General features: G+C 37.5%; 1 protein-coding gene across 1 annotated transcript in view; it reads right to left on the bottom strand.

Annotated features, from left to right (window-relative positions):
* Positions 1-3,446: 3,446 nt before the first annotated feature.
* The window catches only part of FAM168B (family with sequence similarity 168 member B), a 106,965-nt gene continuing 83,545 nt past the window's right edge, over positions 3,447-26,866 (bottom strand). The window contains exons 4-9 of the mRNA XM_085307953.1: positions 20,454-20,534; positions 17,525-17,608; positions 12,678-12,820; positions 11,562-11,739; positions 10,058-10,183; positions 3,447-8,581 (exon numbers count right to left, since the gene is read on the bottom strand). Coding sequence (XP_085164079.1) covers positions 10,071-10,183; positions 11,562-11,739; positions 12,678-12,820; positions 17,525-17,608; positions 20,454-20,534 — 599 coding nt within the window. The 3' untranslated portion in view covers positions 3,447-8,581; positions 10,058-10,070. The remainder of the gene's footprint in view (positions 8,582-10,057; positions 10,184-11,561; positions 11,740-12,677; positions 12,821-17,524; positions 17,609-20,453; positions 20,535-26,866) is intronic.

The following is a 26,866-nucleotide window of genomic DNA, read 5'->3' as shown; positions in this document are numbered from 1 at the left end:
ATGCCTTGTACTCATAGCTGCACGGCTCCAGGGTCACGGGACGCCAAGGGGCGCCCCCCTTCCCGGCCACGCAGCAGTCGCAGCTTGCTGCCCTGCCTTGGGATTAACTCCTCACACCACATTTTGGGTTTCACCATGTCTCCCATCTGTTCCTTCAGCAAGAAGCTACATTACTGAAATCCCATGGCTTTGGCAACGCTGGTGCTATTAGGAAAAATATAGGCTGCTTGTTCTCCATGCGTAACTCTCCTGTCACCCTCCTCCCTGCAGTGACTCCACTCCTCCTCTCCTCATAGCGGGCTTTTCTTTTGCACAACTTTGCTACCAAAGCAGCTCCCTGTTTTACAGTCTGTGCAGATAAATTCCTGCGATACTGAACCGACTTGTATACCTTTGTGTGTGACTGGCCGTTTACATATACACTTGTGAGATGGGAAATAAACAAGCTATCAGCTTTTCTCCTGTCTAATTCTGTACTCTTTCCCATTAAAACATACTACTGAGGACACAAAATAATTAGCTATGTAAGCAGACTGAGTGCTTGACAGTGCCTGTTACCTTTCCACAACTGCTCCCCTCCCGCCCTTATTTTTTTTTTTTTAAAAAAGCATCCTACCTTAGCACCTGTGCATCCAGTAGTTAGGCTTGACAACAGTCTTTCCACCTCCAGCAACCTGACTCAACATACTCGCCATCCCAATCACATCATCAAGAAAAGCTTTAACTCCGGCTTCAGCAACGCCCATGCTCATGTGCTGAAGGGGGATACAGCATGTGATCTCAGCTACCTACCCCGCTGCTGAAGCTGAGGCCTCGCTCGAGCCCGGGTAAGCACCGTAACTGCTGTGATGTGTCAATGCTGACAAAACGCCTTTGTGCCTCATCACAGCTAAGTCTCCCACCGTAACATTAGCAACTCTAACATCTATTCCTTGTACCTGTCTCCACCAACATACTACGTAAAATTCACCCTATATGATCAAATTACTATGAAGTTACTAGAAATTGTATCAAGAAGATACGAAGTTACTGAACAGAAATACTAAAGTACTGTTCAATAGTTTTGGAAAACTTCCACATCCTGCTCAAGAAAACACCTGAGCAAAGACAACCCCTTCAGTCATTTGTGATCATTCACGTTTATTCTTAGTTCCCAGAGCAGTGGCAACTACGAGGCCACACAGGAAAGTAACACTGATCACAATTCTTACAATAAGGCTCGTAAAAGTGAGACTGCAGAAAGGTGCGTTTCCCCTCTCCTGTTTTTCCAAAGCATCAGTTGCTCCCCATGTGTTATCTTTCTTGTCTGGAAAGCAACAAGCTATTGTGAAACACTACAAAATAGCTTAAGATAGCCTGAACGAAATGAAAGGTTGACTGCACTAATTAAAGCTGAAAGATGGGCTGCTCAGTGCCAAGTGTTCTCAGTCAAGCTTGTGTTTGAAACATCTTTCAGCCCACCAAGGTTTGTAACTCTGGCTTACATCCTGACTCTGGCCTGTGCGGATCAGCAGCTCCCCCAAAAGCTAGCCATCCCCACCGTGACACACATGCCGCAGCTTCCTGTAGCTATCACAGACCACTTACTGCTGTCCAGATCTTTTTTTTCAGTACTCACATGGATCTGGTTTGCCTCTGGATGACTAAGACAGTTAATAACCTACTGAACTTTGAAGTAAAATCCAGGAGTTCAGTAGGCCTCCCCACACCAGTCAGACACTTCACCCGTGTACAATGGCAACACCTTCCACACCCAGTGTTACAACTGACATGTCCTACAAAGAAAAACTCTCAGGTGACTAATAACCTGTAGCCACCCCCGACTGCAGCGGAGTCTGCCAACCAAACCTTTTCTGTCACTTGCAGCAATCTGCACACGAGCAATCAGCACAGAATCAGCAACCCATTAAGTTTAGATTCTATATAGCATCTACTAGAAAAAGCAGATTTCGTGTCCCTAATTAGCTACAGGCAAACTTGAAACCCAAAGAACCTTTTGCCTGATTTCTGGTACTTCCTCAGCAGTTGCTTTTCTGAGAGGATCCCTACCTTCTAACTAAAGTGTCCAAAGCTGCCTCCAGCATGAGAACTCATCAGTGTAACCACCCTTCACAGCGAATCACTGACAGTTGCCCACCAGCAACTGGGACAGTGATTTGCACCACAGCATATCTACAAAATGAGAATGCGGAGAAGGAAAAAGGAAACCATAATTGGCATGAGCAACCTCCAAAATGCAACAGGGGTTTTGATAGTTCTGTGATCTTATTAAGAGCAAAACAAAAAGGCCACCTTGTAAGTTCAGTACCGTTATGCGTGTCAGGAGGATTAGTATAAAAGAATTCTCTGCAACAACAAGCCACAAGAATGGCCATACCGGGATCCCTTTAACCCCAAAATGGTCAGCAACACGTCTGAGAACAGCACTTCTCCTTCATATCCTCGCAGATTCCAGCAACTCGTTGCTTAAGGATTCTCCCCCTTCAGCAACCCCGACAACTTGCAAAAAATATCTCCCTGCAAAATTTAAGTAAACACCGGGTAACCAGTGAGCAATCAGCTTGAGGTAACACACGCCGAGAAATCCCCTGTGATTTTAAGTGCCCAGCCACGAGCTAAGAAGCTGAACTACTTTGCTGAACACACACAAAAAAAGTCAGTTGCAATAATCTCAAAAACCAAACACTACATTTGCAGTTTGATGCAGTTACTGACATAATACCTTCCTCTTCCAAAGCGCTGCTCTCTCAGGAACGTTATCGGGTAAGTTATTTTTTAGAGACCTACAATAAATGAAAATAGCTGGTTAGTTCAAGCAGTATACACCCTGAAATAATCTGCATACTTCCATTTTAACGTCATTTACAGTCACCCACCATTTAAAGAGATAGGATAACTGCCCACATCTCACACCTACTCACCCTTTCCCTTATTTGGTGCATTCAAGGCACCAACTTCAAAAAATAAAATTCTGCTCAAGGCTTGTCATCTTGCAGACAGCAGGAATTTGGTATCAAGTAAATGCTTAGGAATTGTGAAATTTATATCTGTTCCCTTTATCTTAAGTTATTCTGTTCTCCAGAAACTTAAAAAAAAAAAAAAAGAAAGAAAAGAAAAGAAACAAAACACCCACAAATCAGAGACACATTCACAGAGTATCAGAATATCCAGGTAGTGCCTCAAAAGGGAACAAGACCGAGTTGCACCATCTTTACCAGACTCTCAGAAAGGGCAGCCTTCACTTACTACTGTTTTTTGTTAGTCATTAAGAATGCTTATTGAGAAAGTCAAATTTACAGTATTTAACTGATTTGAGTATTTTGCTCTGCTCTGACTAGATTTCATTCGTTTAAAGGGAGTTTCAACATACCGTATTGCTGACCAGCAACTCAAATGCCAGCAACATTTTTGAAATGGATCATGTCACCAAAGTAGAAAAAACACAATAAGCAACACAAGTCAATCTTTATTGAAAACTGAAGTATTAATACATAACAATTCTTGTTACAATAAACGTGCTTTTAAGAATTTAAATCTGAGCTCATCTACTCATTGAATTGCATAAAAAATAAAAAAGTATGAATTTCACAATTGAACTGGCTCAGAATGGAATCTCCACTCTTTGTGTTGATGCGGTAGTTCAATGCAGGAGTGAGTGATGCTTTAAAACTTATTCTGGAAGACAACATTGACCTAAACTTTAAAAAAAAAAAGTACCAATATAACTGTTCATAAGACAGTTTTAAAAAAAAAGTCATAAAAAGGAAACCTGTATCTATTTCATAACAAACATGGAGAACTATTACTGGGGCCTCTTGTACTTCCATTGCATGCACTCACTTTTTCAAATCTTAGACATGAGGGCAGCCAATAATAGCATTACAACAAGAGAAAAAAAAACACTAACAAATCCATTCTACTTAAAACAAGTCTGTACAGCAGCCAGCTAAAAAAGCTTTCCCAGTTTGCCTGCTAAGTGCCCAAAAGTCACAACAGTTTAGAAAGGTCATGTTCACTTTCTCGATGTTGAAACTTCAGAGCCCATAAATTGTTCAGAATATTTTCTATCACAAATGGACCCTTACCACCTGTGGAATTCAGATGTTTAAGTATTATATTCAACATACAAAAGAAACGGTTTCCTTGTCCCCAGATAAGCACCATTCCTCTTCCTTCTCTTCTCCCTGCAAAATGCACCTTATTTTTTCTTAATACAACCCCTCGATGGAGGTGAATATAGATTGCTGACAAAGCCCTCGCTAACTTGGAGGTCTCAGAGAAAACTTAATTACTGGCAAGGCTTGACAGCCAAACACAACCCTAACTTTGCTATAGTTGTTCCTTTTCATTGGCATTCTACCTCATCAAATCTGAGGGTCTCTACAGGAAGCTTAAGAGTTGGTAAAACACAGGATTAGAAAGCTGACACTTTAATGAGAACAATCTGAATAATCTTAATCCTTGGTGTTCACAAACATTTCAAGATGAGGATTAGTAATTGCTTTCGATCCTCAGCAAATGCTAAGCTCGGCCAGCGACACCTGCTGGAGAAAACTGGACAGGGCTCATGCCTATTTCCTACGACTACTGCACAAACCACATCCTCAGCAACTGCAAATTACAATTCCACAACCACAGCATCTGTCCTCTTTTCCACAAGTTTCAGCTGAAGCATCACTACTGTTCATGTTTCTAAAATGGGAGATCTTGCATACACGGTATATCCCTATTCTCTGGTATCAGTTAAAGCCTAGAGTTAGTGGTAGCATCAGCTCGTTGTGCTTATCTATCCAAGCGAAAACATGTTCTAGATCCAAATTAATGTTATACAAATACTGTGCTTAAGCACTGGGGAGTGATTCCAAGTCAATTCTGACCATTTCTTGCTCGAGTAACTTATGTGGCCTATTGCTCGAGTAGAAGCAAAGCTGAAACGCTCCATGAAGAGTAGTCGATGTTAAGTACCCTGGTATTCAACTCTGTACCATGATCTACGCTCCAATACGGTGGTACTTACATTTGTTTTTTCAGTGGATGAAATGATACAAGGAAGGATTTGAACTAAAGTGAAGTAATTTTTGTAATCTACCACTGCACATCTAAGCATTTAATTTGCATAGTACACTCAAAAGAAGCTTTCATGAACAGCATATTCCTGTACATCTCTTAGAAATTTTAAATTGGAGATGTTTGGTTGCAATAAGCATTGGCAAGATACGGTAGTAGGTTCTCTGTTCTCCTCCCTATTGTTTGATTAATAACTACTACACCACCAACTAGGGCTATGTGTTTTTGGTGCCAATCGTTAGTCATTTTTATTTCGCTGCTGCTATGTTTAAAAGACATTTTCATCAGCTGTTATGGACACAGGGAATACTTCAGTCTTAAAAATATTTTATCTAAACTCAACACTTGAATAATAATAATAAAAAAAAATCTATCTTGGACTTCTCTTTGTTATTGCTGCAACAGTTATCTTCAGTTCCAGGTCTAAAGTAGTACTTCGCTTTTTTTTTTTTTTTAATCTATCATATAAAGCTGCCATTAAAGATTTTTTTTAAAAAAAAAGGAAAAAAAGGCTTGATCTGAAATGTTTCTACTGCACTAGCTCTTTTCATTTTCTGAGGAGCTTTAGTGCAAACACATACTGTGTATTTATTTATAAAGGAATTCTAAATAGGGAATGTTATATAAAAAGCAGGAGAGAATGTTTCATAAGACCCTCACTGTGTAAACGTCTATTTAATGATGTACAATTTCCCCTGCCAGTTTTATATCCATGCTTTCTACTATTTGCAACAAAATACCATTAAGATAGTTATATATACACACATATTCCCCCCTGTCCCCTTGCACTGTGCTTTTGGTTACTTCCCATATCAAACTACTGGAGACATGGCTCCACCCTCCCAGTAGATCATCATCAGAACTGGAAGGTGTGATACCTTTTAAAAAAAAGGTAGGTTCCCCCTCATGGATGAATCCCATAATGCAACTTAGAAAAAAGTGCTCAAGTAAGTGAGACTGCCCAAATGGTATGGAATACTAAAGAGACCAATTCCAACACAACATTTAGGAATCTGAAGTCAGAGCAAAGATGTAGGACACCATATTCATTCCTTATCTATGAACCTAACGCAGCATTCATGAAAGTTCTCTCCTATGGTTTTCAAAGCTTTTGCTTCTTGGGTGATGAGACAGGAGACAGCAAAGCTCTGAGCTTGTTCTTTATAGCTTCTCCTCAATAAAGCACTGTTTCACACCTCAATTGTTTTTATTAAAATTATACTAAGACAACAAAAATCTCAACTCTACACTAGCAAAACTGGACAAACAGCCTGTATTAACGTTCACTGTATTCTCTGGCGCACCTGACTAATCAAAGCTGCAAACCTACTACACAAACGGAATTGTTAAACAGACTTGAACAAAGCAGTATAGATTCAAATGTCTGGGGTAATTTTCTGCTCCATATAAAAACATATGGAAATCCCTAAGCTGCAGTAAGTGCTCATGAGTAAGGTTTAAAGTACTTATTGTCAACACCATAGTTATGTTCAAGGCATTAGAAATAAGGGGTCATCCACTGACAATGATCCATGCAAAATAATCCTAAACTTTATTAAAAAAAAAAAAAAATATACATGGAAAAAAAAAAAAAAAAAAAAAAAAAAAAAAAAAAAAGAATGGAGAGTGCTTAAGGTAAAAAATAGTTACTGAAGGCTCTAACCGCCAATGGGTTATCAGGTACATAAGCCTCCCACCAGGGCAGAGTACTGGAATGGCGGCATTAAATCAGCATTGATGCTACCCTGAAGTAGCTGCCAAATTCGTATAGGAGCAGAACACCCCAAATCAAAGCACAACTAGATATGCAACTTAAAAAAAAAAAAACACCCACACTTCTGAATGGAAGTTAACCTACAAGAACACTACAGCCTGATATACCTCTGTGTAAACGTTTAAAAGGGAACAACATTTTATAACCACTTACTGCATACTTATTGCAGATAGAATGTATCCAAAAGAACAAAACTGCATTTTTCTGGAATCATAAATCATGCAGGCTTAAGAAAAACCTTGATTTTCTGTGCAATAGTCAAATTTAAAAATTTAAAATCTTCCCCGTAACAATTTTGGTATACAAATGGGTTCTAAGGCTAGCCCTTTATCCCCATAGCATTTGCTTTGAGGTACTTTTTTAAAAATTGAAGTTGCAAGCAAGAATATCAGAAATGACTCACTGCAATGAAATGCTAATCTGCAGTCAGTCTTGTGTGCTTCCAAGTGCAACTTAGGAAGTGTAAAAAAAAAAATCCTGAAGAATACACCAAACATCTGGAACCGACGAATGGCTCTTACTACAATTACAAATGTTTTCAGGAAAACTCCCCAACTCTACATTCTGACAGTCCTACTAGAGCATATCCCTAGCCCATACTGCAAGAAGCTAATAAGGAAATTGTGTTAAAATGGTTTGTTCCCCTTTAACATACTCATCAGGCACACAAGCTTTTCTCAGGATAAGATGCAGCTGAACTCCTCCTGTTTGCGGTGGAAAACTCTAGCATTTCTTAAATTTCAGGAAAGCAAGCTGGGTCAACTGCACATACATTTTCAACTATGATATTCTCTTAGAAAAACAGCATGGGTTTCCTGAACCGAGAACAAAACAAAAATGTTTTTCTATCAGTCTGTGTGGCAGTCTCACTTTGACACATCTTGCATCATATGAAAGATAGTACTGGATATGTATCTCCCCAGGACGTATAATTCCATTATGCAGGTGATGTTACCTTCTCCTACTCCTAACAGCAAGTACTTGCCTCAAGGAAGTTTGCTTTACTTACTGGCACACAGTATTACCTTTGTCATTTCATTCTGATCTTTAAGAACTTCTGTATAACACTGAATCCATAAAATGAAAATGGTAAGGTATGAATGTGTGCGGGATTTCTACAGCTTATCTGACTCGTTTTCCAGTCACTCCAATTTGTGTTAGTTGAATTTGAACAGAATACATCACTTAAACGAAAAAAAAAAAGTGCCCCTTCTAAACTGGCAACTCCATCAACCTCAAAAAGGTTGAAGCACTTATCTAATGTATATTACGGTATACTATAAAGAAACTCACTTTCATGATTCTACCTTTTAAGACCCTGCATACATTACAACAGTGCATTAGTGATACAAGTTGTAAAATACTTTTCGGTTCCTTTGGATTTGCATATGATGGTTTTTGCATCAGTCACTGCAGGTAGATTGAGCAAGCTTTGTTTTTGTGTTTTAACATGCATTCAACTAGATATGGATCAGAATAAATTTATACTCCCTTTTTATCATTATAATTAGCTAAAAAATTGCAAGACAGTCCACAAAACAGGATTTGCTTTAAGACTAACTGCTGGAGTTCCAAGATGTAAGATATGCAGCACTGGAAAAATCTTCAGTGATCAGGAATTAGTAGTGTTTAGCCAAGTGTTGAAAGCATTCAGAAGAAAAGTCCTGGTTGGAGGCATGAGGGCTTCAGCACCAACTTTTAAACCTCAATTTCTTGATTGCATATCTCCCATCTTCAAACCTACATGAAGGGTGGGAAAACAGGGAGGAGAAAAAACACGTATCACAAGGAAAAAGTTCAATTATACGGAAACTATGAGTGTTATCAAGCATTCTAACACAGTATGCTTCACAGTGATAGGCATAAACAACAGATGTTAAAAAATGTCATCTAGTGCTACTCTAGCACTCACCTAGTCAACTGAAATCACTATCTACTAATTCTGTAGGTTGAGGAGAAAGAATCTTGGTAAGAATTCATTACAATGGTTTTCATCTGTCGTTTTCACTCCAGCTTTCTACTGGCACTAGCAGTTCTGTCTAAGTAGGAGTTGTAATATTAAAAAGGTGTTCTATGCCCAATTTAATTATCAGCAGTCATGAGCTGAATCATGGCAAAACTCTTTTTATGGTAATGTAATATGACATTCTTGGATGAAATGAGCTGTATGTGTGAAACCTTTCAGATCTGCAGACTGGTATGTAGCATCACAGCAAAGCAAGAAACAGACATTACATGACTGCTCAAAGGGCAACCAGCCACCTGTAATCGGAGAACTCTGGGCTCCTAATCACTGAAACAAAAATCTAAAGTGAAAACTTTGAAGTACGTTAACTTTATCACAAACTAAATGGACCAAAAGTGAACATTTCTAGCTCAGCTGGTCAGACAAGTACTTAATTTCAATGAAACTGCTCCCAATTTATGGGGAATTAAAAAATAAAAAACACCAAGAAAACCTCAAAACAACCCCCCTAAAAAAACTGGAGCACAACTCAGAATTCCAAGAACATTAGGCTGCTTGTCAATTTGACATACCCTACTGACCTAGGGGAGGAGAGGGAGAGGGGAAAATACACTCACAAATCCACATTATTGCAAATTTCAGAATCACCCTCCTTTTCTCCAAACATATCCACAATCTAAACTAGGTTCCACACTAAGATCTTGTCATGCTAGCAGCAAACAACAGGGCAAATGCATGAAATTAACTCAGCACTGCTAGTCTGTTTTGGCAACTGATAAAGATTCACCTTCAGAGCAAGGCAAAATGATCATTTTACCTACATACTTAGCCAATTCAAAATAGATGAAACTACCAAATTATACATGTTGCTTCATCCAGGGATCACAGTACTCCTAAATTCAACAATTACCAATGAACCCAAAAACGCTATGTTAATCCTGCAATCCCAGATGGATTTTAATGAGGCAAACGTGACAGTAATCCATTTGTATTCCACATAAAATTGATCATGAACAACAAAAATCACAGTAATTTCTGAAGACAGATTACTGAAAAGAGTCCCAGTAGGTTTCTCTCCTTTGTAGAGAACAGTTATTACTTGAGAAGTATTTTTTGTGTATTCTTACTCAATTAAAATGTCATAGAAGTACCCCAGACTGCTTACCTTCTGAAAGTCTCCCTCAAAGAACCTGCAGTGATGTTATTTACAAAAATAATTTAACTGCTTTCGCTCTAAGCCAGTAACTTACACTGCCAAGATGATCACCACTGTGGGGGCACATAACTATAGGTTGGTGTTCCTGGAGCCCGATATGTGGGCATAGTAACTGGATGAGGGGCTACTGGAGTTGGGGAATGAGTTGTCAACAAAGTACCTAGGACAAAGAGAACATTTTTCAGTACATATTTTTACAAATTCTACTAAAAACACTAAATGGACTAAAAACATGCGAGAGTTGATTTTTGAAAGAATTATACAGCTTGCTCATCTTCTGATTTAAAAATACCAGTATCATTTTGCACTACAGTCCAAACCTTCCTTCATACGTTTTTGCAAGACAATCATTCTGAGGTTTAGTCCGATGCACACAAAGATGCTAATTACTTAAAAAAATAATAGCTTTAGTAGAAGCTATTAGTTTAGCACATTATACACTGAAAAACTCTTACAGCAACCTTTACACGCTGTAAGAGTATTTGATGGCAAAGATAACTGACTCATAAATCAGAATAAAACTATTTCCTGTCTGCACTAATGCCAACAGGTTTTTACAAACTAAGGGGCCACAGAAAGACACAGGCTAAGATAACAGGATCTTAATAGCCTTATTCTACAGTGCTTTGTATGAGTGGTTACAAACACTTGTGAGTGGTTTTTCATGAAAACTGAAACATGAAACTGCAATAAACTCTAATGCTAGTTCAGTTTGTGACACATTACTTCACTAGATTTGGAATTCCTCAAATTAAATGATAAATTTGAGAAGATAAAAACTAGAATCTGAGAACAAGCTCAAAATCATCATTTTTTAAACTGCTGAATTAAGGCGTGGCTGGGTATTTCTTTGTTTTTGAATGAAGTGTGGACATTTCTTAGCAAGTTAATTTCCACTGGGTAAAAGCATGCCACCCTCTCAGCAAACACTCATAGATGAGACTAGATCTCAGTTAAACAACATTTTCACCAAACATTATAACTAAATGAGGGTCATTAGGAAGTTGACATCCCTGAACTTTGCCTAGTCTGGTCACAGAAGACCTGAGGCACTGCAAGCACATAAAACTTTTTATCTCAACATACAAAAAATTCCAGTTAACGATATGAGAGGAGGCTAAGAGAACTGCCTGAAGAGGTTGCCATCCCCAATAATGTACTGCAAAGGCACAGAGAAGAGGAAGTCAGACTTAGACACTGACAGAAAAATCAGCAAAGGATATAAAAACATGAGATATTCCATACAGATACGAAGAATTACTACTTCACCATAAGGGTAGTCAAATACAGGAAAAGGTTGTCCAAAGAGGCTATAGAATCTCCATCCCTGGAGATAATCAAAATATCACTGGACAAGCAAGCAACTCATCTAGCTGGGTATGCTTTGAGGATGACCTGGAAAAGTCCCTTCTAATTTAAGTTATTTTCATTCTGCCTGGCACATCCCCCAGCATTGTATTTTTATAATGCAGCTGTGTTTGCTTCAAACTGAATAAAGAACTTCACCAAGAAAACTTAAGGGATGTTAGCCCACATACCTGCTGACATTGCCATAGTAGTCCCAGCGACCATCCCCATAGTCACACCATTTCCTCTTGGTGGTGGAATTGGAGCAGGATACATAGTTGCTGGCATGCCATTAGGCTGCACAACTGTGGTGTGATGAATTACGTGGGGTGGTGCTGCATATAAAGGCTGTGTGTAGTAAGTGCCTTGCTGTTAAAGAAGAAAAGTAAATTAAACGATTAAGCATATCTGGTGGGGAAAATAAACAGATGGTATCTTCTTTCATGAATGCACCATAAAATTAAAGTACTATTCTAACAATGCAATGTATTTACAGAAAAGAAGTCAGAACACTCATTTCAACTATTCTGAGCAGTTCTACTTCACTGGCAAACTTTGGATCACTTAGCCCCCTTTTAGGGCTTTTAGGTTAACACTCAACAGCAGAGACCTCTGTGGAACTCCACAGCAGACTGCACCTTCAACAATAAGAGCTCATTCTTCATTCATTCTCTTTGTTTCCCATCTTTCCATACATTAATCCATGACAGAAATTCTGTTGTTCTTTCACAACATTTTTTGTTCAGTTGCTTTTGGTTAGAGAACCAAAGGTTTTCACAAATCCAAATACACTAGGCAGACTGGATCTACCTTGCAACATGCTCATTCATTTACTTCAATTAGTGTATACGCCAGGCCAAATATCCTCTGTACAAAAGGGGGCTGATTTTTCCTCCCAGATATCATGTTACCGAACTGTCTATTAATTCTACTCTATTAATAATTTTCATCAATTTGGCCATATGATAGTTGGTAGTTCCCCAAATCTTAACAGAGGCTTCAGAGTAAGCTTATGACAACCTTTTGACAAAACAAAACTAGGACACAGTAGTTACAGCTTCCAGTTATCATTTTAAAAACTTCTGAATCTACTATTTCTTTAAAAAGCAAATCCTGCTCAATGAGTACAGAGTAACTGTCCTGTGAGACAGGAAACGTAAATATGGACAAACATAAAATAGGAAGTACTATATTAAGAATTCTTATGAAGAAATAAAGGCAATACAAGACTGTATCAAATAGTTATTACAGTGAAAACAAAATGCTATCCAAACAGAAGAAAGGTTTGGGGGGATTTGTTTATTTACCTGTGCATACGGATTCTGCTGTGGATAGGCACTTCGAACAGGGTACACAGCAGTCTGATAGGGATTCGGTGACGAAGAATACGGTGGCACTGCACCACTAGTGGGTGAACAAGATACTTTATACGGGGTGCCTGGTGTATAACCTGAAACAAAGGCAATTCTGCATTAAAAATACGAAAAGTAAGTGTCAGGACATAAAGTTAGGGTAACCATTTTCTTAATTTCTAAGTTTCTTAACCTTCCTGTTTAATGTGAATACTTAGTAGGCTACCCTCAAGACCCATATAAAACTTGGGTCTGTTATATAACACTGGTGTCAGTCTGTCTGTAATACTTGACTGCTTGTCAAGTTAAGAATGAAAAGCTACTGTATTTTTGCATTTTCCCTAAAATTAATGGATATGGAATAAAAAAAAAAGATTTAGATTTTTTTTAATATTATTAAATACTTGGATCCAGCCTTTTAGACAGCACTCCTAAGCAGAAGCATTTGGCACAGGTTAATGTCAGCCCAGTTCTCAACAAACCTGAAATTACAAAACATATTAACAGCAAAATAACCTGCATTTACCTCTGTAGAAGATGATATAGCACAAGAATAACTGTTTCACAAGTTAGAATCGTGTAAAAGCTCAAGATGGCTTTTCAGAAAACAGACAGACTTTTAAGTACAACCTCCACTTGAAGTTACACATATTCATACTTGGTTACTGGCACCTTTTGAACTAAAATAAATATGAAAGATCATACCTTTAAAACTTAAGCATAGTAGTCCATCTGCAAATGCAAATTAGACTTTGTAGGCACCTGATTACCCGTATATTTCACTTTTACGTATTTCATATGCCGACGTCTTCTTCATGATCACTTAAGAATTGTTTTTATACACTATGATAAGATGACAGATGCCATACAAAACAATTCTTTTTCCTTCCCATTACTATGCCCTAGAGGCAGTCTGTGTTGTTTATGTTGGGACTTGCTCAATTTTTACAAGAGTAAGTAGCAGCTGTTTGCTCAGACACTGCCTGAAGACAAAGTTCTTTCATAATACTCCAGCCCTCATCAGTCACAGGCTCAGGCCAATGGCAGAAGGGGCTGAAGAGGTATGGAGGAGACCTGTGGAAAGCAACATTGCTGCCACAGTATGTTGGACACTACCCTCAAAAATTACACTATGGCTTAACAGCCAGAGCAGGAATACAAAAATCGCATCAGCAGAATCCACTGGCAATGAAACTGGGGGCAGCAGAGAACAGCCCCGACCTACTCTGAGAAAAGGCCAAAGCCCAAGCCTGTACTGTGCCAAAATGATCTCGTGTCTCATACGAGCCCAGCCACACTAAGTCAAAGCATCCACAGCAAGTAAACCTCTACCCCTGCCTCAGCTGACAGATCTCATGGAACTGATGCAAAGTAGTTACCATCCAACTTCAGAGCAGTCACCAGTGGGTATTACAGAAGCCAAGTCCAGAAGTCACAGTCATCTCTCCTCCCCACCCACCCCCGCCAAAACAACAAAAATCCCCACCAAACCTTACTGATAAAAGCAGCCATCCTACAAAAACCTAGAACTCCATGCAATTTTGCATACAGACTAAAATCACTGAACTAGTTCAGTCTACTGAATGGTAGGGATGGAGATTTATTTATGTAGCCCAAAATCAAGAGGATGTTTTTAAGCGTTACTTTAACTCACAAGGTATTGGTAACTGTCATCCTTGTATAACAGTTAATATATTTAACAACAGTTAAATACATTCATTTAATGGTTAGAAAAAAATGTGGGTTTTAAGAATGTTTGTTACTAGTAAAGTCATCATTAGTTGTATGTCCAAAGGAGATAAGTATCTTCTGATGATACAATTCAGTTTCATGTGCCACTCCTACAAAAAAAAATTATATGCTCTTGATCACAATTAACTCCAGTAGAAGAACCTAAACTATAAGGCTAAGCTCAGATATTGGAAAGCATCTTCAAAGTACGTGGCTAGCTACCCAAGAAACAGGTGACTGTAATTCAGTAAAAATTCTGCTTGAGAAATGGATACTACACTGACCTACATCACCTACCAGAAGCAGACCTAGCTGTCCAGATTAAGATAAATCATTGCTTTTGTTACTCTGCTCCTGGCTTGTAACACCTTTTTCAAAAGCAGCTACTCTAGAAGTAGAAGCATGCTAAGAAGAAGTCTCACTTAAGCAATGGAAGATGCTGACAGCTACTTCAAGAACTAAGCACAGGGTCTATATTGGTAATAAACACATGTTATATGGTGTACAGAAAATTAGTTTTAAGAATTAATTTAACATGGTGAAGTATATGAATGAGGACTCTGTCAGCTTTAAGATCCAGACAAATCTAAAGTTACTATTTAGCTAGAACAGAACTTGCTAGTGTCAGGACAACACAAGTAAAGAAAAACTAAAACTACCTGATAATTATAACAAAAATATTGGTATTACAGGATTAAAGATGAAGTTGACTTTAAAAACTATCCAAGTCTAGAACGTGCTGACTTCAATACTGAGATCTGAAACAACATAGCACTTACAAGACCGATATTGCTGTGATAGCAAAAAGAATTTTTTTTTTTTTTTTTAAACAGATAGTGTGATGACAGACCACCTTTATTCTTTCTGCAGGAGAACACACTTTTCAATTTCACTCTACTCTTCGTGCAGAAAATTATCATGTTAACTATGAAAATAAAGTTTATTGTTTCTAATAACATTTACGACCTTTACAGACACCGAAACAGGCTACCACAGCACTCATCCAAACTATTATTCTTTTTAGAAATCCTACATAAGTTGAAGAATAGTGCATGCTGGGGAAATAAAGGTTACTTCCAGCATGGGAGGTATTTGTGTTGAAAAACACTAAGTTTCAAAGTGCTGCACACACAGCATTAGCACTGAACTACAACTATGCCTCCAATGAAGCCTGTCCTCTCTCATTCTAAAACCCAATCAACTAATTGCACAGGCAATTTAACTTTGATTCTTGTGAAGTAGTGTATCTGTACTAGAAGTCTTCTTTTTTCCCCACTTCATTTTTCCCTCCTTTTCAGTGACAGACGGTTTTAAAACACATGGTTATTCAAACATACACAAATTTAAGAAAAATACCTGTAAAGATACCTGTTCTAAACAGCAATTTTATTGCACATTCAAATACTACTGTGCGAAACAACTTTACAGGAGTTTAAATTATATACACAAGTAGCTTTATCAGAAAAATACTATTGCACATTTTCCATTAGAGCTAAAAAATCGCAGTTGTTAGGATAAATTACTTCAAACAGTTACTAGTCTTAACTAGAAAGATTTAGACATTTTACATTTCAGGTTTTAGGTGGAGCTAAAAAAATAAAGCTACTCTTAGTTCTGAAATAAAAGCTTGTTTTCCATTCAACAGCAATAAAGACTCTAATGGTATTAGCTTTAGAAAAATAACAAGTATTTTAAGATAGTGAACAAAGATTTTATACATCTTTATTCATTTTTCATACACCTGAAATATTTCTTACCTTGACTTCATTCTTAGGTAGCATGAGATATATTCCAACATTGCAAACTATTCTTACAACATTATCAAGTCTAACAATTGAGAATCTTCCTCAAAAAAAATACAGCCTTCTATCACAACCTAGCTGACATGAGGAAAACAGACTAAAAAAAGTCTGTTTTTCTTTTTGAGATACAATGCTTGTGTAATCATTCAGCTTAAAACTAAGTAACCAAGACTTGGACGTACAACTGCGAGAGATATTAAGACTTTATGACTAACAATAGTCTCCTGGCAGTTAATGAAACGCCATACTTCAGGAACACTGAACTTCAATACTGCCAGTAGGCTGCTGCGATGTACCTTCTCAACATGAAATACCATTCTTTCCTATCCCCATAAACTACACAAAGGCATTCATGGCCAAATTTGCATATGTGCACATATTCTTGGAAACACTGGCCTAATATATACAAGGAAAGAGTTCCTGAAGATGGCCCAGATGTACATTAACAAGGTAACTTAAGTAATTCCTCAGTAGGTAATAACCCCTCAAGCAGTATCTTTCTACCAGATATATATTCCTAGTCTAGGTGCAAATGTAACGCGAATAGCTACCAGTTTGTTTTGTTTCATATATTAGTACATCAACATTGTATTATATTAGTGAAAACAGTATCTTACGTGAGTGCTTTGGTTTCTCTTATGTATATCCTTTGACCTTCCATTTTCTAGGCATATCACATTCCCTTTCTCTTATTTGAGAATCACACAAGTGCAGTTACCTAGATCATTCTACATGGCCCACTATGGACAAGACAGTTTTGCCCAGCAACTAGCCTTTTCAGACAATCAATTTGTGAGAGACAATTCTGAAAGCAAGAAGCAGGCAGCAAGCTGAATTTGGAAAGAGATATGATCTAAGAATGCAACAAGAAAATAGATCTTGAAGAAACCTGCCAAGCCGACAAATGGAAAAAGAAAAAAGCCCAAAAGCCAGAAACCTGGAAATAATTGATAGAATGCAAAGCAAGTGAAGTCAAGGAGGAAGCAGTGAAGGAAAGTGTACAGTGCAAGCTTTAAAGTCTGAAGTACAAAAACAACAGCTATAAGAACTCAGTTTTCCCCTTCTCTAAAGGCAATGCAGTAGAACATATCTTAAGACACAATTATATTCATTTAAAAATTATCAGATGGTTCTTTGATTCACATTCAAAGTACTATGAAACTTCTCATAGTACAAGTGTTATAGTAAGCCCCGGTAGTTCTTCCTCAGTTTTGGTTCTAATAATTTCTGAATTTGAGGTTATTGCTTAGACATACACATTACACATACCTGCTTGGAAAGTAGGATTTGCTCCAGGATACATATTAGGGGAATAGGCCGGAGCAGCCGCTGCATAGCCCATTGGGAAGCCAGCTAGAAGAAAGAATAGGTCAAAGTTATTTTCTAGTCTAACTAAGCTTTACTCTCAAAGATTCTCACTGCACAACTTTTCAACTGAAATGAACTAACAGATGGCCTTTGATCACACTGTCTAAACCAAAATTCTGTGCTGTTCTCTTCTACCAAGCCAACTGAAGCTACATGTTAGCTGAAAGGCACAATTAGAGTCAGAAATATTGGCCTCCCTTTAAATTCCCTTCTGTTTCAGCAAATCTCAAAGTCTGAGAATATATAATGCAATGGTAGTAGAACAACAAGTTTTTGTGCAACAACCCCGAACCCCATGAGTTTGAAGAAGTGATGTACATAAAATATTAATCTGAAGAAAAAAAAAGCTTTTTCACAGAAATAATGAAATCCCTAAAAGTCTCAGTGACTCTGACTTCCCAGGTAAGAGATCACAAGAGAGTACAAGTACAGAGTACAAAGCAACCTTAAGCACTCCAAACTGCTTGTTTCATTTGGCAGAGATTTGTTATTATGCTTATATGCCAGACAAGCTCACCAGTTTCAGCCATGTATCGTCACACTCAACAGTATGTGTTTCATTGAGGCAGCAGCAAAACATTAGGTAAAATCTTCTACATCAGAATTAAAGAACCACTAAGGCTAAGTGTGAAACACTGGTCTCAAATATAAGGTAAAAATATCATTTGCAAAAAAACACCAGTTAGTTGAAATACACAAAGTTTGTTTCAGCTTTGTAAGAGCATTTGGAGATTGATTCCTTAACATTATAAAACCCATCTAACAGCCTCAAATAGGCTGTTGAAAATGGAACAGCTTCAGAAACAGTGCCCTTAAATAATACATTCCTCCTAGCAATAGGCTCATTACTTTCTACTACCAAGCAACTCACGTAAAGTCAATGATTCTGAATGAAGAATCAGTAGTTTTTACATGAAGAAAAGCAAAGAAAAGACTTAGTCATACAGTAATTAACAAAACAAAAACAAAACACCCTAAAAATGCAAGTCTACTTTCAATTTTATAGAATGTTTTGTATTTATTTCATGGTCTTTAAAGTAGAATTAGTCAGGTCAGTAAATCATTTGTGTCACTGTAAAATAATTGATTAAGCTGACTTTTTAAGTTATATTTGTATAAATGACTTAACTCTGTAATGAAACACTCTGAATGATCACTTTGAGACATGACATTTAAGGCACCTTTATAACACCTTTACTTAATTTCTATATATTTTAGTTATAATAACTTACAATCAAATTAAGAGTGCCAATATATATATACACTATATATTATCTTATACTAAAAGATTAAACAATATTACAACTTAAGAACTTCTAAACAGCTATCTATAGATCTAAAATAGTTTATCTTCATAAGTAAGTAGTGTACCACTTTCAATAGTATAAACAACAGCTTTAGGGCAATGTGTAAATGGCTATATGTACCAACAAAACCTTTGCTTCTAGTATAGGTCTTTATTTAGAAAAATGAAGAGACGAAAAGGCAAAGTAGCATTTAAATAACTCACAATAATCTTGATGTAAAGCAAAAGAAAGCCTTGAAAATTGATCTTCTATGAAAATAGAAATAAATGTACTGCAACTGATACTAATTAGTAAACTACCACAGCTCGACTTAATAGACTATTGCTGTAGTCCATATTAGTCCACATAATTAAGATAGTTACAGAAAAGAGTAAGACCATCCTTCAGGGCTGATGATGTAGTAATAAACTGCAAAGATGATGCTGTGTATTCATTTCAGTCACTCAACAGCCTTAAAGTTGTTGGAACATACTTTGTGTCTTCCCTTCATAAATATTGTAGAAGGTTAAGAAAGGTACGCTAGTTTGAGGGAAGAAAAAGAAATTCCTGAAAATTAAAAGGGTTCAGAGAAGATCAAATCACAGTAAAGAAAACTCATATATGCATCAGAATTTTAGGAGAAGAAACAATAATATGGAAAAGGAGGGAAGGAAAGTACACTATCAGATCTGAAACACAAATTTAATACCAATTAAAAACTGAACATACTAAAAACGAAATACCAGTAGGAGAACACAGTATAGATACACAGAATATAAACAGTAACAGCACGGAACGAATTCTAGTCCCCAACACAGATAACTAAATCACAAAACAGTCTCCCTGGAAAAGCAATGTAGATTTAATTGTTATGATATGTAAAATCTGATTTTAAAGATGCTCCAGTGTCTCCCAGGATGGAATAATTCATTTACCCCACATACATCAGCAATAGACACTTTATCAAGACATTGTTGTCTGAAGTGCCTCAGAGAGGCACAGAGTCCTTCACTTCAGCTTTCTCCTTGGAAACTCCTGACCATATCTAATTATTGACTTATCGAACTTTTTAACTAGCAGGATATCAGAAACCGAGTCTGCTCACATTGAACATTTAGAAGCAAGGGGGAAAAAAAAGTGAGAAATTAGAAACCAAATGAGAAGCAGAGACCAAGAAAAAACACTTATTTCTCTCATTTTAAAAGTTTTGTTTGTCATTGTCTTGGTCTCAACTTCGATGTTATACTTTCAGCAGTCAAAAGACAGTATTTGATGAACAAAAATTAGAGGAGAAAGGTTAACAGTGCCAGCCAACTAGAGACAGAAATACATTGACTGCTTTTCTTGCAAAACAAAGTTATTAGAGCTCCTGAGATAAGAAAGATGGAAGAGCTGCTAAAGAACAGTCAGAACAACTTTCATGATTCTTGAAGTCTCACTCAAAAAACTATCACATGTGAAGCTATTATTATGTGACCATTTCTTCTGGATTACAGTAGAGATCAATACAAGTGATGTTCATTGAAAAACCAGGAGTTACTTACCTGGATAACCAATTCCTTTGGCATTTGCATAGGGAACCCCAGAAGATCCAGGGCTATACACAGGATTCATGATTTCAGTAACTAAATTGGGGAAGAGAAAAAAAAAATTACTCAGGCATAGGAAAAGCTTGAATTCTCAGCAGCAACGGGGAACCAGAAATGAAGGAAAAAGTATAATGCAATTCCACTACTCGTACCAGAATCTAAACAATAGCTACAAAGCAAGACAGAATCATCCAGAATTAAGTTTCAAAGCATCACAACCCCTCAAATACGAAATATTCCCTGCAGTGGAGCATGCCTTCGAAGCTTTTTCATCCCTAGATGCTCCCTCTAAATGCCCCCACAGAACATAAATCCACCAACCCACTGCAGCAGTTCACTTCACTCCTAAATTCTGCACCTGCCTGCACCTCCTACCAGTCTGGGTTTCATTCATTTCTTGCTTTAATCATCTAGCCAAAAGATGCAAATTCTTACATTCTACTACTACTGGCATTACAAACCTGAGATTCTAATCCTTTATCAGTACTAAATTCCCTCACCATCAACAGTTGAAGGATTAAATGGGGGGGGAGATTTCTATATTAGAAAGCTTACTAAGTAATTTACTGCTGTTAACTAACTTCCTAGGAGTATATGACAAGTTAACAGCTAGGTCCAGCCATTTCCGAATTATGTATTCACACCCTAAAAAGGCACTTATAATTAGCCTCATTGGTAGGAACAGAACTGAACTCCAGCGCTAAAAGCACATCTTATATGTAAACATCAAGGTAAGTAGGAGGGCACTGAAGATGCTTTCTTAAGTTTTTCGAGCAAACTTAGTTACAGGATAGAAATCACTGCACGGCAGTTATAAGCAAGACCACACCATGTGACGGAGTACTGCTCCCAATTGCTTTTCTAACAGTTTACCTGTCCCTCCAAAAAGAAAAAATTAATCCCTTTAATCTATCTTCAGTCTTCCGCTATTCTGTATCTATTTACAGATCTACCTCCTCCAGCTGTGAGTGCCAATTTTCACTAGAAATAGCCTCTGATGGCAAGACAGAGGGGCATACTATCAAATTACATTTTCTTATTAACCGCTAATATCCAATATTTGTGCATCTCAATATAGAAGGGGAAGTGACTCAACCTTACTTGAAGAAACAGTGCTAAACAGTTTATACTACAGTTTTACGAAGTTTTGTAAATATAAAATTTATGACACAAAATAAACTTCATAATTATGTCTGCAATAGTTTAGTCACTGAATACACTCTAACATAAAACTGAGTTAAGTTTATCAGTGTATCTTCCCCAATAAACCTCAGTTAAGTGAGCATATAAAGCATGACCATTAGGAAGCAGTTTGCTTGTTAAAAGGAGTAATATTAACAACAGCCCTGTGGCAAGATTTTTAGCAATATCTAATAAACTACAACAGAAGCAAAAGAAAGATTTGTGTAACATGAGGAATTCAGAAAACACATGCTTTCAAAAAGTTTATTACCAGGCTTCACAACAACTCAAACTCAATGTACCAGAATTACAAGATTCAATCACTTACTGGGTTTGGGTTTTTTTTAAACCTAGCAATACTATAAAATAACCTAAATAGTACTTTTATGTTTTTTCAGCTTCACATTTGATTGCATTGCAGGACAATAAAATCCATTAAAAACAAGTTAATTGTCATTACATTGCCTAATATCAAGAAAGCTCCTTAAGCAACATGATTTAATTACCTGACCAACATGAAGAAAGCATGAATCTCGTTTAGAAATACTCCACGACAAGCTTCTTTCTTTAAGTATAAAGCATTATTTCCCAATAAAGAACAGTGGAATTTAGAGTATTATATCTGTACCTTAATCAGTCAGCATAATATGCCAGTCTAATATTTCACTGTAGTAGGGTTTTACTTGAAAACTTTCAGTCTGTCCTCTTACGATCTCCCCTGCATTCCTTTCTCATTGCCATTTTTGCTCCTATTTCAGTGTTGGCTTTGTCGTATTTTGCCTGTAACCTTACAAAACTCATGAGAGGTCCAAGCTTCAATTCAGTATTGGCATGTCCAAATTGTGAAATAAAGATCTTACAGGATATGGCTTGGTCTTTCCATTCAAATCTAAACAACCTCCCTTGCCATCCCTACTTCACTACAAATATGCTGCTCCTCCTTGCAGTCTCTGAAATAACTAGGAGGAAAGATGACACTATAACCCTGCCACCATTTTGAATAGCAACAAAAAGGAAGAAAAAAGGAAAGGAGAGGGGCACAACAACTAGAGAAATAGCAAGGACATTCTGTAAATATTTGGGAAAATACCAAGACAAACTATCAGAAGTATTAGCAGTTAATGACTGCAGAAGAACATAAGGGCATGTATTCCATGAGATGCATGTGTAGGTTAAGAGTGTTAAGAAGTTAGATTAAGGAAAAGGAATTCCACTTAGGTAAGGAAATAAAACTACGGCTTTAGGAGCTTGCAAGCTCTCTTTTACAAAAAAGAAAGAAAAAAAAAGAAAAGAAAAAAAGAAACATGTCAACTTCCACTTGGAATGAATCTACACATGAAACTCACAAGCATTCACTTGAATCAGCATAGTTGCACCACATATATTTATGAATAAGCACAACTTCAGTTGGACAGGAGTGTGCTTTTTATCACTACCACTTCTACAATCTAGCTTTCACTACTGAAATATAAGTTGAGAACCACCAGTTAAAAAAGCGCTTGCAAGTTTTCCTAATGCAGACAAAGCTTCAGATCCAACACTAATTAAAAATAATTATTTTCATATCTTCTGTGAAGAACCTAACATGTGCAAGTATAATTATACAGCATTACTCAGTGGTTGCAATCATCCCATCCTTAACATAATTTTACTTGGAAGGGCATCTGTTATATTGAAACATGGAGCCCTGCAGTCCACTTCTCTGTAATGCTTGAAGTCCACATCAAACAGTAGGGGAACTAGTACAAACTGAACCCAAAGAAGCATGGTTTTCAACCTTTTTGGTGGCATCTCTTCTAAAGCACTCTCATGTTAATGCACATGTAAATAAATGTCTACTGAGCATCATCTGCATATAAATTATACATAGCCAACTGTATATAAATTACACAAAGTCAACTAAACATTCTTTCAGCTCAAGTACAGGTCATCGGAGACTGTTCAAGAACACTTGGTAAGCGTAAATGCTTCATATTCCGTTCTTGCTAGGGCCGTATCAAATTCGGTTTGATCAAACTTGTCAAATCTCATCTTGGGATAGATATTATGACAATCCTTCTCCTCTTAAACTTATGTTTTGGGAAGCTGAGCACAAAGGCCAACCGCTGCTAACGCTAAAGCTCCAGCAATTTCACTTCAGTACACTTTTCCTATAGCTGAATGTGTTTCTGAAAGCTTTTATTTTCTAAAATTATTTTATACAGGTATGTGCCAGAAAGACTACAGACTAATGCCAATACTATAAAACAAACTGCACATTCCTTTGTAACTGGTGTATTTTCTCACTATTTACTTTCAAAGTTGTGTGGAAAAACTGTGAGAATTAGACTTACTAAATGTCACTTTGTGCTCATTTTATTACAGAATTTTATCACAAGAGTTGGGTAAGAACATCACCTCAATAAGCATTTTGCCAAAAGCAGACATACTGCTGTCCACTAATGTTTTCTTTCTCAGAATTTGAGAAGATTCATTCTAAAACATTAAAGTATTTAACACCAATCAATCTTGGAACAGTTTCAGAAGGATAACTGTTTGCTATGAAACCATACAGAGGACCCACTTGCCACTTAAATACAATTCCTGAACAGGCACAAACTTATCTTAATAACATTTTGCATTTTACCCATTTACTTTCCAGTCAAAACTTAACAGTGGTAAAACACAACACCTAAAATCCCTGTAGTTTATAATCCAAAAAAGTCAGTTCCACTGCTAGATAAAAATATAGTTCAGAACACTTCTGCTCTTCGAACAACCGACACCGATTAAAGAGTTGCATCGAGATTCCATCGAGACTTCCGACTCTGAAATAAAAGCTTTGATGCAAATCCTGGGCTAAAGAACGTGCATTTTGTCATGACTGTTTTAAATAACAGGGGCTCATATTAGGAGAATTCAAGACTTCATAAAGCCTAAAACAGCACTTTCCACACTGCATTCAATATTTGCAGCTAATGGGGACTTCATTCCCTCCATTCCTTCAAGATCTCAAAACAGGTCACTGAATTTCACTAGGAGGTAAATATTACCCTCTGTTCATTACAGAGCATGGGTTTCAGGTGGTCCATGACTCAAGTCAGTTTGCATCAATGCTTACACAGTACTGATGTACTTTCCCCTTGTAGCATGCAACCCCACTCCCTGCTTTGGGACAGCACGAGCACTCTAAACCATTAAAATAAGCCAGGTCAGTTAAGTAGGTCAGCAGAATTCCACTTTTTGTTGGGTTTTACTGGGCAGAGGGAGTTGCTGTGTCTTCTTTTTTTTCCCCCTACTAAGTTACGGGAGCTAAAACACATCACCAAATGGCTAACAGAGCACAAGTTTCAGCACAAGGAAGGGAGCAAGACTGGATACTGGCAGTACAGATTTAGGTTGTAGAATCAGAGCCCGGAAAAGGTCAATGAACAACTTCGCCCAAGTTTGTATATAAAGTACAAGACAAAGCTGGAAAAGTCATTTGTGTGCAAGCTTTCTTCCTTTGCTCACATTACAAGATGTTCTTTCCATGAAAGAATGAGACACTTGCAACTCCCCCTTTGTGGATATTTTTGTGTGCATGTGCACACTGTTTTGTTTTGTTTTGTTTTTTAAAAAGATTACAAAGGAATAGAGCTTTTAAGAGACTTCTAATCCTTTTCAATCAATAGAATTCTCATTTGAAGCCTACTCTATTAGTGGTTTCAGATTTTAACGCTGAATAAGAGAACTGAAATACTTTTATATTAAACACCAATGCTATTTGTGCCCAGTGTCAGTCAAGACACACACAACATAATCATGTTAATGTAATTACATATTAATGTAATTACAGAATTAGTTCCACATATCATTCTTAAGAAGAAACCTTTACCAAAAATTGACAGGGGATACCAACATCCTGCTGGTGAACCAACTTCATTTGTATATTAGTGGCACTCTTCTACTTTTCAAGAAACAGTAATATTGCAAAGAACTCTCTCCCTAGCCCTGAAAAGGATATGAAAAGATTATTAACAGGTGGCTCAGCACTTCCTTCCCTGCATTTTGCCTACAACTCCTGTTATTGCTATTGTGTAACAGAATAAAAGTTGTCAACTCCAATCTTTGCACTTCCTACGTAATTTTGAGATCTACTATGTAATTATTTTTTATTTCAGAGAAATTAAATTGTATAGCAAAACTGTCAGTTCGTCAAGGTAAAAGGCTTTACAAAAAGCCTGTGTAGTACCAATTTTGTGCAAGTGCATCAACTGTCTATGAAAAGCAGAAGAAAATAAAACTGGAAAAATAAAGTTTTGCTGCATGAAGGAATCATACTTAGAACATTCAGATTAAATCTGCCTGCTCTGCTTCTTGGTAAATTATTACCCTGCATAGCATTCACATTAAGTTCATTTTCAGTTTATACCACATTCCTTTTGGAAATGAGGTGAAACTGTTACAAGTTCTGAATAGAGATAGAATCTCAAAAAGTGTTTTATCCCCCATAAGTGAATAATTGCTACTACAAAAAGCACAGGTTGGGAAACATGCATTATATGCACATTAAAGTTTTATGACACTAACAATTATATATCCTGCAATGAAATCATGTTCAAGCAGACAGAAAGTCTAGTCAATTAGGTAATGTACTACTACTGAACACTTTAAGAACACATTAAACTCAGCTCTTCTCATGCTGGAAGTGATATACTGCCACCTGCTTAAAAACTAATTTTTTACAGTTCTCGGAGCATGGATTTCATTATTTGGCTGGTCAATGTTTAAGGCTGGGTCCCCAAAATTCTACAATAACATTCTAGGAACGATTTTCTTCCCCATCTTACAAATCTACAGGTTGTAGACTTGGCTAAAACATTATTTCCTCCCTCAGCTCACTAATACAAAGATGACAGGACAAATACCACACGCAAGCTATACCCAGAGTTTAGCTGCACTTGGGCCTTACTGCCATTATTTATTGGAAAATCCACCGCGCGGCCTCCCCACGACACGAGGCCGACGTCGTGCGCCGTTCCCAGGCGCGCAGCGCCCGGCCTGCCTCGCCCGGGGAGCGCTACAGGCGCGCGGCGTTATCCGCTACGGGAGCTCTTCCCAGGCTGAGCCGCGGCGGGGGGGCTGCGGCGGGGGGCGGGCCGTGGCCGGCCCGGCTCAGACGCCCGCCGGCGGCGGTCAGAGCTGCCCAGGACCCGCGGTGGGCA

The sequence above is a fragment of the Rhea americana genome, unplaced genomic scaffold (assembly GCF_003343005.1).
Source record: "Rhea americana isolate MKP2758 unplaced genomic scaffold, rheAme1 scaffold_269, whole genome shotgun sequence".
NCBI lineage: Eukaryota > Metazoa > Chordata > Aves > Rheiformes > Rheidae > Rhea > Rhea americana.
The sequence above is the reverse complement of the archived record's forward strand: the minus strand, read 5'-3'. Positions and strand labels throughout refer to the sequence as shown.